The sequence below is a fragment of the Myotis myotis genome, unplaced genomic scaffold, assembly GCF_014108235.1.
Source record: "Myotis myotis isolate mMyoMyo1 unplaced genomic scaffold, mMyoMyo1.p scaffold_m19_p_28, whole genome shotgun sequence".
Classification (NCBI taxonomy): domain Eukaryota; kingdom Metazoa; phylum Chordata; class Mammalia; order Chiroptera; family Vespertilionidae; genus Myotis; species Myotis myotis.
Window position 1 is genome coordinate 2,471,087 of NW_023416333.1, and position 14,465 is coordinate 2,485,551.

The window sequence follows — 14,465 nt, forward strand, 5'->3', positions numbered from 1 at the left end:
CTAGAATGGCTCACAGAACTCAGGAAGGAATTTACTTATGTTTAGCATAAGTAAGCATACAACAAACAAAAATAATGAACACAACATTATGTTGTATTCATTATTAAGACTACAACTCCAGAACAGCCAAATCAAAGAGATGCATCGGGCAAGGTATGGGGGATGTGTGTGCCCAGAGTTCTCATGTTCTCTTGGGAGCATCACCCTCCCAATACCTTGATGTGTGCAGCAACCCAGAAGCTCATCAACTCTTATTGTTCAAGAGTTTTATGGAGCTTAATATCCTGCGCCTTCCCAACTACTGTTTCCAGATGTCAGTGTGTTGATCTGAAATTTTGGAAGCTTTAATGGCTTGGTCCCACTGAGGCTACCTAGGGAGACCCTCACTGACCTCATTAACATAAATTTGGTGTGATCTAAAGGGACTCCTCATGATAAAAAGACACATGTCATTCAGGAAATTGCAAGTGTTTAGATGCCCGATGGCAAGGACCAGGGACAAAGACCAAATATTTTTTTGCATTTGAATCTGTATTTTGAGTTTATCTTTGGCCAACGCATCAGGATGTTCACTTACACATTAGATGACAATGTGTGAGTGATTAGTTGCAGAAACCAAGAAAAAAGGCTGAGAACTACTGTAGATTAATTTATTTCAAAGCAAAGCCAGCAGTCAACAGTTTGCCAGAGTACTTTATTAGAAACAGAAAATCAAAATCTGAGGTGTTCATAAAAAGATAAGGCACTTGAGGATTTGTACAAATTTTGGGAATGGCAGTGAGAGTTCAGTAAACAGTCCCCCATTCATGATGAATTCAGAATTCATTTTAATTAGACATTAAAGGTCTGCAGTTGATACCTGGATGATGCTATTATTCATTGAGTCATTAATTACATAACTCTTTGGGTATCTATCACATGTCAGGCGCTATTTTACACATATGGTTTTGGGGTCCATTCATGAACAATAAAGGCCAAACCCTGCCCTCAGATAGATTACATTCTTATTATGTAAAGATAACCCTACCAAGTACTGTAACACAGTTTTCATACTGTTTCATACCAATAAATTTGGCTATTTGGAAAAAAATGACTAAATTCCTTGAATGTCATAGGTTACCAAAACAGACAGAAGAGGAAATAGAAAGTCTGAATAACCCTATAATTATTAAAGAAATTGAACCTGTTAGAAGTCTTCTTGTAAAGAAAACTCAATATGCAATTGGGATCACTGGTGAATTTCTCTAAACATTTATAAAAGATATAACACCAGAGAATAGTATTGGATGAATTACTTCCCAGCTCTTTTTACATTGTGGGATGTAAAACCTGACATGGATATAAGTGGAAATTAAAAAAACATGTGCATCTTTACATATAAATATAAATGCAGAAATTCCAAACCAACCTAGAGTGGTTTGGAAATATATAAAGTATATAATGTATACATAAAGTATATATAGAAAGTATATATATAAAGTATATATATATATATATATACATACTATGTACATATAAATATAGTATATATATAAAGTGTGTGTGTGTGTGTGTGTGTGTATATATATATATATATATATATACAGTATATATATAGTATATAATTACCAAGTGTGGTTATTCTATGAATACAAAGGTAGTTTAACACTAAAAAATGAATATAGTTTATGATGGTGTAAGTAAAATGATAAAAATAATATGATCATCTTAATAGCTGCAGAACATGCATTTGATACAATCCAGTAGAAATTTATGATTAAGAAAAGAAGAAAACAGTTAGTAAATTAGGAATAGGAACCTTCTGTGGTCAGATAAAAAATAGATAAAAACAATCTACAGGAAACATCTTACTTCATGGTAAAATACCAAAGTTTTCCCTTTAATATACTTTCTCATCTAAGCTTTACAGACTCCCCATCACTCTTCTTCTTCTCATCCCTGTAACTCTTTCCCACCTCCACTGACCCTGGGTATAGGCTGAGGTGCCAAAATGAAAAATGAGAGCAATAATACCCGGATGTCCATTCTTATCTCCAAATCAGGGGGCACCAAAGTATTTTTCATGATGAATGTTTCAGTGTGGAGAAGAGACTATTCATTGATGTCACCGCTGCCAGATTATGTAGCTGCATTCAAGCCAGAACAGAAATTGCTTCCCAGAAATCCCCTCAGAGACAGTCCAACCCCTCCCAACACCCCCCGCATGCTGGTTCCTGGGACTGGCCCTGGGAGTGCCCTAGGCAAGTCTGTAAGGCAGTTTTTCCTTACCTGAGGTGGGTCATTCTCCAGTACCTCCATCCATCTTCCCTGTCCTATAAACTCCTTATCACCTGTCCTGTAGCACGGAGGACCTCCGTGTCATCTTGCTGCCTCCCAAGCTGAGCCTTGTATGTACGTTCCCTTAAGAAACTCTGAGTTTAATAATGGGGCCCTCAGTCTCTTTCTACAGTCTCCTGGCCAGGGAAATTTTACCTAACGCTCAGTATGACCTAAGGTAAGGTGAAGCTGGAAGAGGGAGCAGGACAGGAGCCGGCAAAGCTCATAACTGATCCCAGGCACCTCACATCTCCTGTAATTGGGCCTCTATAGGAGGTGAAGCCGATTTGGTGGTTGTGTCACTGGTTGGGGCTGAGTCCTCAGTCAGGGCCCTCTCCAGACTGGCAGGCAGGGAGTGGATCAGTTTCTTTCGGAAGTCTCTCCCCAGGAAGACATAGAGCACTGGGTTGAGGCAGCTGTTGCAAAAGGCCAGGATGCCTGTTAGAGATGCCAGGAGAAGAATGATGTTGTACTTTTCTTCAGATACTGCTGTGACACAGACTGTGGCCAGAAGAAGACACAGTTGGAAGGGGAAACAGCAAATGAAAAAGGAAGCTGCGACAGCAGTGAGGACCCGTAAGGGATGGCGGGACTTCATCATGCTCTTGTTTCGGATTTTGGCTGCAATGAGCCCATAGCAGATGGCGATGATGGACATCGGTAGAGTGAAGCCAGTGACAAACCGGTTGATCCCTATGATTGCTACTGAGGTAACGGTCCTGTGCAACTTCTCTTCTTCACTGATGTTACCCCAGAAGTTGTTGTTGAAATCACAGTATATATCCCCGTTCTCATCCGTTTCTGTAGTAAAGAAGATGAGAACTGGCAAGTTAAGGAGTAGAGCAAGAATCCAGGGTACAATGATCAGTTTTTTAGCCAGACTTAGAGTGCGGTGGTTCTGGGCCCAGACCGGATGCAGGACACAGATACAGCGGTCCAGAGCAATGAAAGCAATGAGGAAGACACTTCCATACAGGTTTGTATCTATGATAATGTTAAATAACTTGCATAGGAACCAGCCATAAGGCCATTGTCCTCTCATGGTATTTACAACCATGAAGAATGGCAGAGTGGCGCTGAAGAAGAAGTCGGCTAAGGCCAGGTTCAGGTAGCACAAGGTGGTGACTGTGAGTGCCATCCGGAATCCAGCCACCCAGATCACAAGCCCATTTCCCATGATGCCGAGGACACTGATGATCCCATGCATCACCAGTAAGAAGATCTGCAGAGCAGTGTAGCCAGTTTCCATCCTGCCACACCTGAAACATTTCAAGAATGAGAATCTGTCAGCTGTGCACCATCTTACAGCATTTCTGTTCAGGCCAACAACTTCCACTAGAGCTTCCTCTCCAAACCCACTCTCCTGAACCTTGTGGCTAGTCACTAAAATTTGACAGACTTAGCTGGTCCTTTGGGAAAGGGCAGTTCTCCGTATTCCCATAATTATTAACATACATTCCACCTATTAGGCTGATCACTTAACTAAGAGTTTCACAAGGCTCCTGTCCATCAGCAGAATTCTCAGCTGAGTGTGTATAAACAACCTAAAATCGATGGGAGGCATCTTGGGCACAGTGAGAAAGCACTACACTCAGAGTGAGTATGGTCACAACTCTTCTACCCATGACTCAACGCATAGATGCTGCAACCTCTTCCAACCCCAGGTTCTCACAGACTCCCAGCTCCTGTTCCTCCCCTGTGAGAATCCTTGACCTATTGATGGATTAGTCTTTAAAGTTGTAGGGTGTGGTTTTGAGTTTATGGCTGAAGGCCCTTTTGAACAGTTACTGGTCATATATTGTAACATGACATTCTGAGGAGTCTGTGCTGGAAGAGGTTAGTGAATTTGGCCTTTCTGTTTTCCATTGTCCCTGTTTACCATGGAGCTCTTCTCTGTCTGATATACAAGGAATTTTCACCCTTGGTATAGCTTTAGAATCTGTGGCACAGAAAATATGAGAGTAATAGGTTTAGTTAATATTTGTGGGGTTGTTATTAGAAACCATGCATTCTATTAAATGGCATTGTTATATATATATATGTATATGTGTGTGTGTGTATATATATATCCAGTTGACTTATGACTTACACACAACTCTATTATGGTCATTATATCTAGTTTTCATAAGAATAAATTGATATTCAGAGCAATTATGAAACCTCGAAGGTCAGTTAGGTAGTAATTGGTAGAGGTACGACTTCAATCCAGCTTGATCTGACTTCTAGTCCTTCCTCTACTACACCACTGTAACATTCATTGCTGGATTCCTACCCAATATCTATTTCTTCATTTTTTTCTTTAAACATTTTTTTTAATCCTCACCCAAGTATATATTTCTAAAATATGTTTTTATTGATTTGAGAGAGAGGGGAAGGGAGAAGGAGAGAGAGAAACATTATCTATTGGCTGTCTCCTGCACGTCCCCTACTTGGGATCAAGCCTGTAATCCAGGCATGTGCCCGGACTGGGAATCTCACCAGTGACATCTTGGTGCATGGGATGACACTAAACCAACTGAGCCTCACGGTTGGGCTCCCACATTCTTCTCTGCTGACCATACCTCAATTATACGTAGTTTCTCACTCTTCAGGGAAGATGTTCCTCTCCATCTTTGGAGGCAAACCCTGATAGCCTCACTGGTAGCCGGAATTTGCTTTACTTTGCAAAGGAGTATTTTAGCAGTGGAACATGACCAAATCCTGTACGATAACACAAGGGGAAGATATCTTGGGGAGCTTTTGGCATACATTTGCTTGCTCTTAGGAATAGGAATCCACAAAAAATATAGTAGTATTTGCCTCTGGACCAGACATATCTGTAACTGTTGCCTCCAGATTCAACCCAATATCTGTGTGACCCACTTGTCTACTCCACCTATCCAGGTTCCTCATTCTGTGGTCTGAGTTTTACCAGAAACATCCAGGGTGGCTGTTGAAATGCACATTCATGAACCCATCCTCTAATCTCATTGCATAACATCTAGAGCAGCGGTTCTCAACCTGTAGGTCGCGATCCCTTTGGGGGTCGAATGACCCTTTCACAGGGGTCGCTTAAGACCATCCTCCATATCAGATATTTACATCATGATTCATAACAGTAGCAAAATTACAGTTATGAAGTAGCAACGAAAATAATTTTATGGTTGGGGTTCACAACATGAGGAACTGTATTTAAAGGGCCAGAAGGTTGAGAACCACTGATCTAGAGCAATTTTGTATGGCCTCAAAAATTGAGAATCATCTTAGCTTAGGCTAATTTGCCTCCTGCAGAGACATACCAATTTTTGAGCACTGATGTATATTTAGTACTTGTAATAATATTGCAAGTCCAGCCAGCATGGCTCACCACTGGTTGGTTGTCAACCTACAAACCAGTAGGTTGAAGTTTGTTTCCAGGTCAGGGCACATGCCCGAGTTGTGGGCTCGATCCCCAGTGGGGGGCATGCAAGAGCAGCTGATCAATGATTCTCTCTCTCCCTTCCTCTCTGAAATAAATTTTAAAAAAATATAAATAATATTCAAGGGAGAACCAAGATGGCGGCATAGGTAAACACCGGAGATTACTGCCTTGAACAACCACTTCAAAAATACAACTAAAAGACAGAATGGACATCACCCAGAACCACAGGAAGGCTGGCTGAGGGGAATTTCTACAACTAGAAGGAAAGAAAAGCATACCAAGACTCAGAGGAGGCGCAGTGCGGAAAATACAAAGGTGCGGAGGTGCGTGCGAAGCGGGCTGGCGGCTGAGGACGTGGTTGTCTGTTTCAATTGGGAGGGAGTCTCAGGCTCTGGAGTCCAGTTCCGGGCAAGTCTCTATGGACCCAGACTCAAACGGGAGAAGCGGGACTGTCTGGCATCGGTCGGAACTCAAGGGCAGCTTTCTCTCCGAAGTACTTGCAGCGGTTTCTGGGACTCTGAGAGGCAGAGCCCCTGGGGACGGGACCGAGAGCAGCCATAACTGCTCGCTCCGCCCACCCTGTTGATCCCCTGGGACCCGCCCCGCCTAAGCCCTGCACAGAGGCATTTGCCGGATAGCCTCAGGCAAAGGCTAGATTAGCACCTCCCCAGAGGACAGAAGTTCTCCCACTGCAGACACAGCTGATTCTCACAGCCAGTTGGCCTGGAGGTCAAATACCCCCCAGTATTACCTACAACAATCAAGGCTTAACTACAACAAGACTGCGCACAAAGACCACTAGGGGGTGCACCAAGAAAGCATAAAAAATGCGGAGACAAACAGGACAGAAATGTCAGAAATGGAGGATATAGAGTTCAGAACCGCACTTTTAAGGTCTTTTAATAATTTTCTAGAAACTGCCGATAAACTTAATGAGATCTACAAGAAATCTAATGAGACCCTCGATGTTGTGATAAAGAACCAACTAGAAATTAAGCATATACTGACTGAAATAAAGAATATTATACAGACTCCCAACAGCAGACCAGAGGAGCGCAAGAATCAAGTCAAAGATTTGAAATGCGAAGAAGCAAAAAACACCCAACCGGAAAAGCAAAATGAAAAAAGAATCCGAAAATATCAAGATAGTGTAAAGAGCCTCTGGGACAGCTTCAAGCGTACCAACATCAGAATTATAGGGGTGCCAGAAGATGAGAGAGAGCAAGATATTGAAAACCTATTTGAAGAAATAATGATAGAAAACTTCCCCTACCTGGTGAAAGAAATAGACTTACAAGTCCAGGAAGCGCAGAGAACCCCAAAGAAAAGGAATCCAAAGAGGACCACACCAAGACACATCATAATTAAAATGCCAAGAGCAAAAGACAAAGAGAGAATCTTAAAAGCAGCAAGAGAAACTCAGTTACCTACAAGGGAATACCCATACAACTGTCAGCTGATTTCTCAACAGAAACTTTGCAGGCCAGAAGGGAGTGGCAAGAAATATTCAAAGTGATGAATACCAAGAACCTACAACCAAGATTACTTTATCCAGCAAAGCTATCATTCAGAATTGAAGGTCAGATAAAGAGCTTCACAGTTAAGGAAAAGCTAAAGGAGTTCATCACCACCAAACCAGTATTATATGAAATGCTGAAAGGTATCCTTTAAGAAGAGGAAGAAGAAGAAAAAGGTAAAGATACAAATTATGAACAACAAATATACATCTATCAACAAGTGAATCTAAGAATCAAGTGAATAAGTAATCTGATGAACAGAATGAACTGGTGATTATAATAGAATCAGGGACATAGAAAGGAAATGGACTGACAATTCTTGGGAGGGGAAAGGGGTGTGGGAGATGCGGGAAGAAACTGGACAAAAATCGTGCACCTATGGATGAGGACAGTGGGTGGGGAGTGAGGGTGGAGGGTGGGGTGGGAACTGGGAGGAGGGGAGTTATGGGGGGGGGGAAAGGAACAAATGTAATAATCTGAACACTAAAGTTTTAATTTAAAAAAAATAAAAATAATATTCAAGACATCCATTATGATCCCTTTTTCACCAGGGGGAAATCATGGTCCAAGGGTTTCAGCAGCTGGTCACCATCATGAGCCCAGCTAGTCAGTGGAAACAGCAAGCTTTGAAAACCAGATTGAACTGATTCCAGAACCACTGCCTTTGCCACTGTAAATACTGTCTTTTAAAGGTTCCTCCCCCAGTATTACCTGGAGATGACCATAACCTAGTATGACAATTTGCTTCATTTTCTTTTCCTTTTTTTCCTTCTTCATTTGTTCCTGTCTTCACTTAACACTTCTACCCAGTTGTCTATGGGATATTGCTTCACATAGGGCAGGGTTTCTCAATCTTGGCAACATTGATATTTGGGTGTATAATTCTTTGTTTTGGGGGACTGTCCTATACATTGTAGAATGTTTATCCACCTCTCTGATCTTCTTCTGCAAGAACCTCGTAGCAACGCCTTCTAGTTATAAGTGTCCAATGTCCCCAGGGGGTAAAATCACCTCTAGTTGAGAATCAGTATTATACTGTAGTGTTGGTCACTGGAGTTATGTCAATCTGTATTCTAATCTCCTCTCTGACACCTTGCCCAATATGAGTGTTTAGTTAGTGATATCTCATCGAACTACAGTTTGCTCCTCTACAGAATAGGGTGATTTTCTGGTTAAACCAATTTTTAGGTGAGGATTGGATGAGGATAGACATAGAAATCTTTTAGGGAGAACCAAATGTCTATAACACATGGGGACTCTTGGTGCTCACCAGCCTCTGTCCTGTGTCCTAGAACACAATCCGGGACCATACATTGTGAAAGCTCAAGTTCAGGTCAAGAACAAAGGTGATAATTATCGTATTAACTGCATATGAGCATCTTGTATGTGCCAAGAGCTCCTCTTTTAACCCTCAGTAAAAGTCTTCTTATATGGCTCTTGAGGATTGCATGTGTGAGTATGTGTAAAGCACGAGCATACTCTGTGACTTTCAAAATATGGAATCATGGTAGTTATAACTAGTATAACCATTGTACTGATCAGGAAGTGAAGACTAAAACTGGTTATATTAATTTTGTGAAAGCCCTCAGTTAGTAAGAGGTAGAGCCTGAATTTGAGCTCAGGATTCCACCAGAAATTTCCTCTTAAATTTCTCCCACCCCGTACTTCCTCTCCAGGGTCAGTTCTCTCTACCCACCCACTCGACACCCTACAAGGGCCTCAGAGGATATGATGAGCTCAACAATTTCTTAAATTATTGGTTTAAAAATGTTGATACAACAAGGAAGGATGATTGGGCAATGATGGTTAGGGAAAGGTTAATGCAGCAAAGTTGTGAAATTATGGGCCCACTCTCATTGCAGGGTGGGGGAGAGCCTGTGATCCACGGATGGTGCTCAGATGGATTATGATGGCTGCTATTTGGTGACTCATAAAAGGTGTCATTCACAGTACAGTTTATCAACTCCAATGACAACATCCTTGCTTTTGGATTAGTGTCATCATACATTGGGCAGAGAAAGTGACCTGCCCAAGATCAGAATTGTTAAGAGGCACCACCGAATTTATGACCACAGATTTCACATGGAAACTCAGCAGTCCCTTGTTATGTTCCTCTCTTTCTTCATCATGTTTGCATTTTCATGCTTTGAACTTCTGATTTCTCCTCAGACTTCTTAACCTCCTCCCCATTCCTGCTCTCAGCAGGTGCCCTTGACTAATATTTTAATGAGAAAAGGGTAATGTTTGTGAACTTTTTAGCCTTCTTGCAAGCAAACTCTCTAGTCTGTCTGTACCTCTTAGTGAGTGAATCAAGAGGTCTTGTTCATTCCCCCTTGATGTTTGCTCTGGATCCCTCTCTCTGTCCCAGCTTCCCAAGAATTTCCTATCTGCAGTATCACTTATAAGTATCACTTATCTGCCAAAACTTCTCCAAGATATTCTTTTTTAAAAAAAATATATTTTATTGATTTTATACAGAGAGGAAGGGAGAGAGATAGAGAGTTAGAAACATCGATGAGAGAGAAACATCGATCAGCCGCCTCCTGCACATCTCCTACTGGGGATGTGCTCGCAACCCAGGTACATGCCCTTGAGCGGAATCGAACCTGGGACCCTTCAGTCAGCAGGCCGACGCTCTATCCACTGGGCCAAACCGGTTTTGGCTCCAAGATATTCTTTCTACTAGACCAGTGGTCAGCAAACTCATTAGTCAAAGAGCCAAATATCAACAGTACTTCTTCAAAATAGACTCGCCCGGGCCCAAAGCCGACTTCTGTGCATGGGCCACGAAGTTTCAATCTCACTGTCTGCGCGCCCGCACGTGGTATTTTGTGGAAGAGCCACACTCAAGGGGCCAAAGAGCCGCATGTGGCTCGCGAGCCGCAGTTTGCTGACCACAGTACTAGACCATTCCATCAAACAAACATGATCATAACCCCTCCCTTCACAAAGAAACTGTCCTTGGCCTAAGTTCCTTTCTAGCTTCAGCCCTATTCTCTCAAGAAAATTCTCACAGTGGTGAGTATTCACAGCCAAATGCTAAAAGGCAGTGTCTCCACTTGTCACCTAAGCCTTTCTCCTAAACTCACTGCAAATTGACTTAGGTCCTGAGCACACCACGGACTGTGCTCCCCTTAAGGAGGCCTATGGCCTCCATGTCACCACCCCAGTGTGCCTTCTCGGGTCTTATCCTGATATCTTAGTGACATGAGACCCATAAACCACTTCCTCCTTCTTAAAACACATTTTTTATGCCTTTAGATGGTAAGATGCACACACTTTGGTTGTCTTTATAGCTCCGTTGGCCACTTCAGCTCAGTATTATTTACTTTCTTTGTCTCCTCTAATTTTTATTTTTTATTTTTTTAAAAATATATTTTATTGATTTTTTACAGAGAGGAAGGGAGAGAGATAGAGAGTTAGAAACATCGATGAGAGAGAAACATCGATCAGCTGCCTCCTGCACACTCCTGACTGGGGATGTGCCCGCAACCCAGATACATGCCCTTGACCGGAATCGAACCCGGGACCCCTCAGTCCGCAAGCCGACGCTCTATCCACTGAGCCAAACCGGTTTCGGCTGTCTCCTCTAATTTTTAAAAAACATTTACTATTGAAAGTATTACGGATGTTCCCCCTTTTCCTCTCCTTCCCCCTTCCACCTGGTTCCCACCCCACCCCAGGCCTTTACCACCCTATTGTCTGTGTCCATACATAGTGCATATAGGCATGTAAGTTCTTTGATTAATCTCTCCCAGGCCCCCCTCCTTTCTTCCCTTTGAGGTTTGTCAATCTGTTCCATGTTTCCATGTCTCTGGTTCTAATTATTCATTTTCTTTTATTCATTGGATTTCTTGTTCATTTATTTTGATTTTTAGATTCAATGGTTGAGATATGCATTTATTGACATTTTATTGTTCTTTTTTATATTTTTTTATTTCAGATAGAGAAGGGAGAGAGAGAGAGAGAGAGAGAGAGAGAGAGAGAGAGAGAGAGAGAGAGAGAGAGAAAGAGAGAAAGAAAGAGAAACATCCATGTGAGAGAGACACATGGAGTGGTTGCCTCCCACACCCACCCGTACCAGGGCTGGTGAACCTGCAAGAGAGGTACCCTTGCCCGGGAATCAAACCCATGACCCTTTGGTCCACAGGCCTATGCTCTAACCAGTGAGACAAATTGGCCAAGGCTGAGTTGTAAATTTTGATGTGGCTGTGAGAGGAGGCGAGCACCACTTTCACCTATGCTGCCATCTTGACCTGAAGCCTCTTCCTCCTCTAAATTTAACTCTAAGTGTTGTGGTGTTCCTGCCTCCTCTGTTCTCTACTTGTTCCATAGGCGATGTCATCTGGTCTCATAGCTTATAACATTTTACTCATAACTTCTGACCTATGTAATCAGCCTTGGCTTCTCCACAGAGTTCTCGCCTGATATGTAACCAACTGACTTGACATCTCCCCATGGGACTCCCATAGGCACCCCAAACATAACATTGCCTAAACCCAACTCCTAATTCTTCTGTCCTCTCATATCTGCTACTCACCCAATATTCTGTGTCTATTTGGAAACAAAACATTCAGTAATTGAATTTCCAAATGTAGTACTTATTCTTGATTTCCTTTTCTCTGACCATCCAATCCAGGTCAGTCAATTCTATTTACAAAGCAACTGAGTTGGCACCTGGAATCATTTTTATTACCATTACCCTTGTCCCTGGTCCTTGTCTGAGTGTTTATTCGCACTAACTTTGTAAATAGCTTTTTCTTACCACTGATGCTGCACCCCTCCCACCCCATTCTCCAGACACAAGCCAAGTGATCTTTTATAAACACAAATCATACCATGACATTATTCTGCTCAACACCCTCCAAAGGCTTCCAAACTCCTAACTCAAGCTCACCAAGCACTCGTGGGTCTTCCCTGGGTAACCCTCAGACCTCACACATCTGTGGTCCTCTCTCACCTGCTGTCTTCTCACACACTGTGATGGATCCACACTGAATTCCTTTGATTTCTTGAACATGCCAACGTCATTGCCATCTCAGGGCTTTTGTACCCCCTGTTCCTTCTGCCTACTATGCTTTCTTTCAAGTTTCCAACATGTGGTTCTTTCTGAATATTATTATCTTAGATATTATATTCTCAGAGAGGTCCTTGCTGACTCACAATGTAAAGCAGCTACCCCAGGACAGTCTGTCTCACTAGGTACTGTTCTTGTTTATTTGTCCATTTATTTATTTTTATTCTAAACACCCTCCACATTAGTACATATGCTGCAAAGATTACCAAGGTTTTTCAGTACTGTATTTCTACAGTCACTCTGTCCAATAAAAACATAAATGCAAGCCACTTATGTAACCTGCAAATTTTTTACAAAGTAAAAGAAATTAATTTCAGTAATATATTAATTTCATTTTTTACCTTTAAATTATTTTAATTGATTTTTAGCGGGGGATAGGGAGAGGGGAAATCATTGATCAGCTGCTTCCTGCATGCCTCCCAGCGAGGACCAAGCAGCAACCTGGGTATGTGTCACACTGGCAGGGCTACATTAATTAATCTTAATAGTATTTTTATTTAACCCAACATTTCAAAAGATATGATTTGAACATGTAACTGATATAGGAATTACCACTAAGATATTTGATACCATTTTTGTACTAAGTCTTGAATATACGAAATTCATTTTTGACTACAACACCTCTCAGGTCAGACTAGCAAGAACTCAATAATCATATGTGGCAAGTGTATTCTTATTGGACAGTCCAGCTCTAGAGCTCAGGAGGTATCTGCCACAGAGTAGATATTCAAATAATAATTTTTAAATTATCAGGCTTCCAACTTACCACCAGCTGAGACCCTGTTCCTGTGGCCAGTTCCTGTCTTCCTGTGGAGTCACTCAGGCAGGAGCTTCAGCACTTTATTGAAGGGCAAGGGGGAGGGACAATGGGGCTGGAATCAGTCAGGTGACAGAAACTCAGAGCTTTTTTCAGTTCCCATAAGTCACTCTTGATATAGCGTCAGCATGCTATCCTTAGAAACGTAACGTCTGAATGTTCCCCTTGCCTCCCACCTTCTGTGAGAGACGGAGTTCGATCCTCTGAATATCAAAGGGCTGGGTGTCCTGGCCCTTTCTCTTCCCGAGATTCAGGGAAATGAAAGGAACAAGTACTGCGGTGAGAAGAACTTGAGGCAAACAACAACAACAACCAGAGATGATGGTTAAACAACAAATTGTTTCTCTACTCACTTACCACTTCTGCCACCAGATGTGTGGGTTGGTTCTCCATCAAGAAATTCTCCAGTTCTCCGTGGACCTGACCTGCGTATCCTACAATTCAGGCTGGCACTGTCTATCTGGAATTAGGGCCAGATCCCACAAGGTAATGGGCTCAGTGCCAGAGGCTGCTCTCACTTGCGTTGACAATTGCAAATCCCAGGTTGCGAACTGTACTTCTAATTGAGCAGCTATAAGTCAGGTGTTGTCCTGACCCTCTCCTTTGGTTTGATAATTTGCTAGAATGGCTCATAGAAATCAGGAGGACAAACTACATGTCTGCCAGGTTATTATAAAGGGTACACCTCAAGAAAGCTAAATGGAAGAGATACACAGGGCAAGGTATAGGGGAGTGTTTACAGAGACCTTCCATGTTCTTTCTGGGAGCACCAGCCCTCTAGGTTGATGTGTTCAATAACGTAGAAGTTCATCAGATCTCATTATTCAAGTGTTAATATAGCCTAGCTGATGTGGCTCAGTGATTGAGCATTGACCCATGAACCAGGAGGTCACGGTTCAATTCCTTTTGGGGCAGATGTCAGGATTGTGGACTTGATCCCCCAGTAGGGGGCGTGCAGGAGGCAACCGATCAATCATTCTCTCCCATCATTGATGTTTCTATCACTCTCTCACTCTTTCTTCTTCTCTCTTAAATCAATAAAAACTTATTTTTAAAAAGAGTTATATTATAGAGCTTAGTCTCCAGCCTCTCTCCCACTTCCCCTTCTCAGAAGTTGGTGTGTGAGGCTAAAAGTTACAAAGCTTTCATCACTTGGTCCCATTGAGGCTATTCAACTCAACTCATTAACTAAAATTCTCTTTGACCAAAAGAGCTCCTCATTGCCCTGGCTGGTTTTGCTAAGTGGTTAGAGCATCAGCCCATTCATCAAAGGGTCATGGGTTCAATTGCCGGTCAAGGGTACATACCTGAGTTGCAGATTTGATACCCAGCCCCAGT

General features: G+C 42.3%; 1 protein-coding gene across 1 annotated transcript; it reads right to left on the reverse strand.

Moving 5' to 3' along the window:
* Positions 1–1,573: 1,573 nt before the first annotated feature.
* On the reverse strand, positions 1,574–13,141 carry LOC118649305 (N-formyl peptide receptor 2-like). Its single transcript, XM_036296222.1, has 2 exons — positions 13,077–13,141; positions 1,574–3,575 (listed from the first exon to the last, which is right to left on the reverse strand). Exon 2 carries the CDS (start codon positions 3,563–3,565, stop codon positions 2,561–2,563), a length of 1,005 nt encoding a protein of 334 aa, XP_036152115.1. The 5' UTR covers positions 3,566–3,575; positions 13,077–13,141; the 3' UTR covers positions 1,574–2,560.
* Between the last annotated feature and the right edge of the window lie 1,324 nt (positions 13,142–14,465).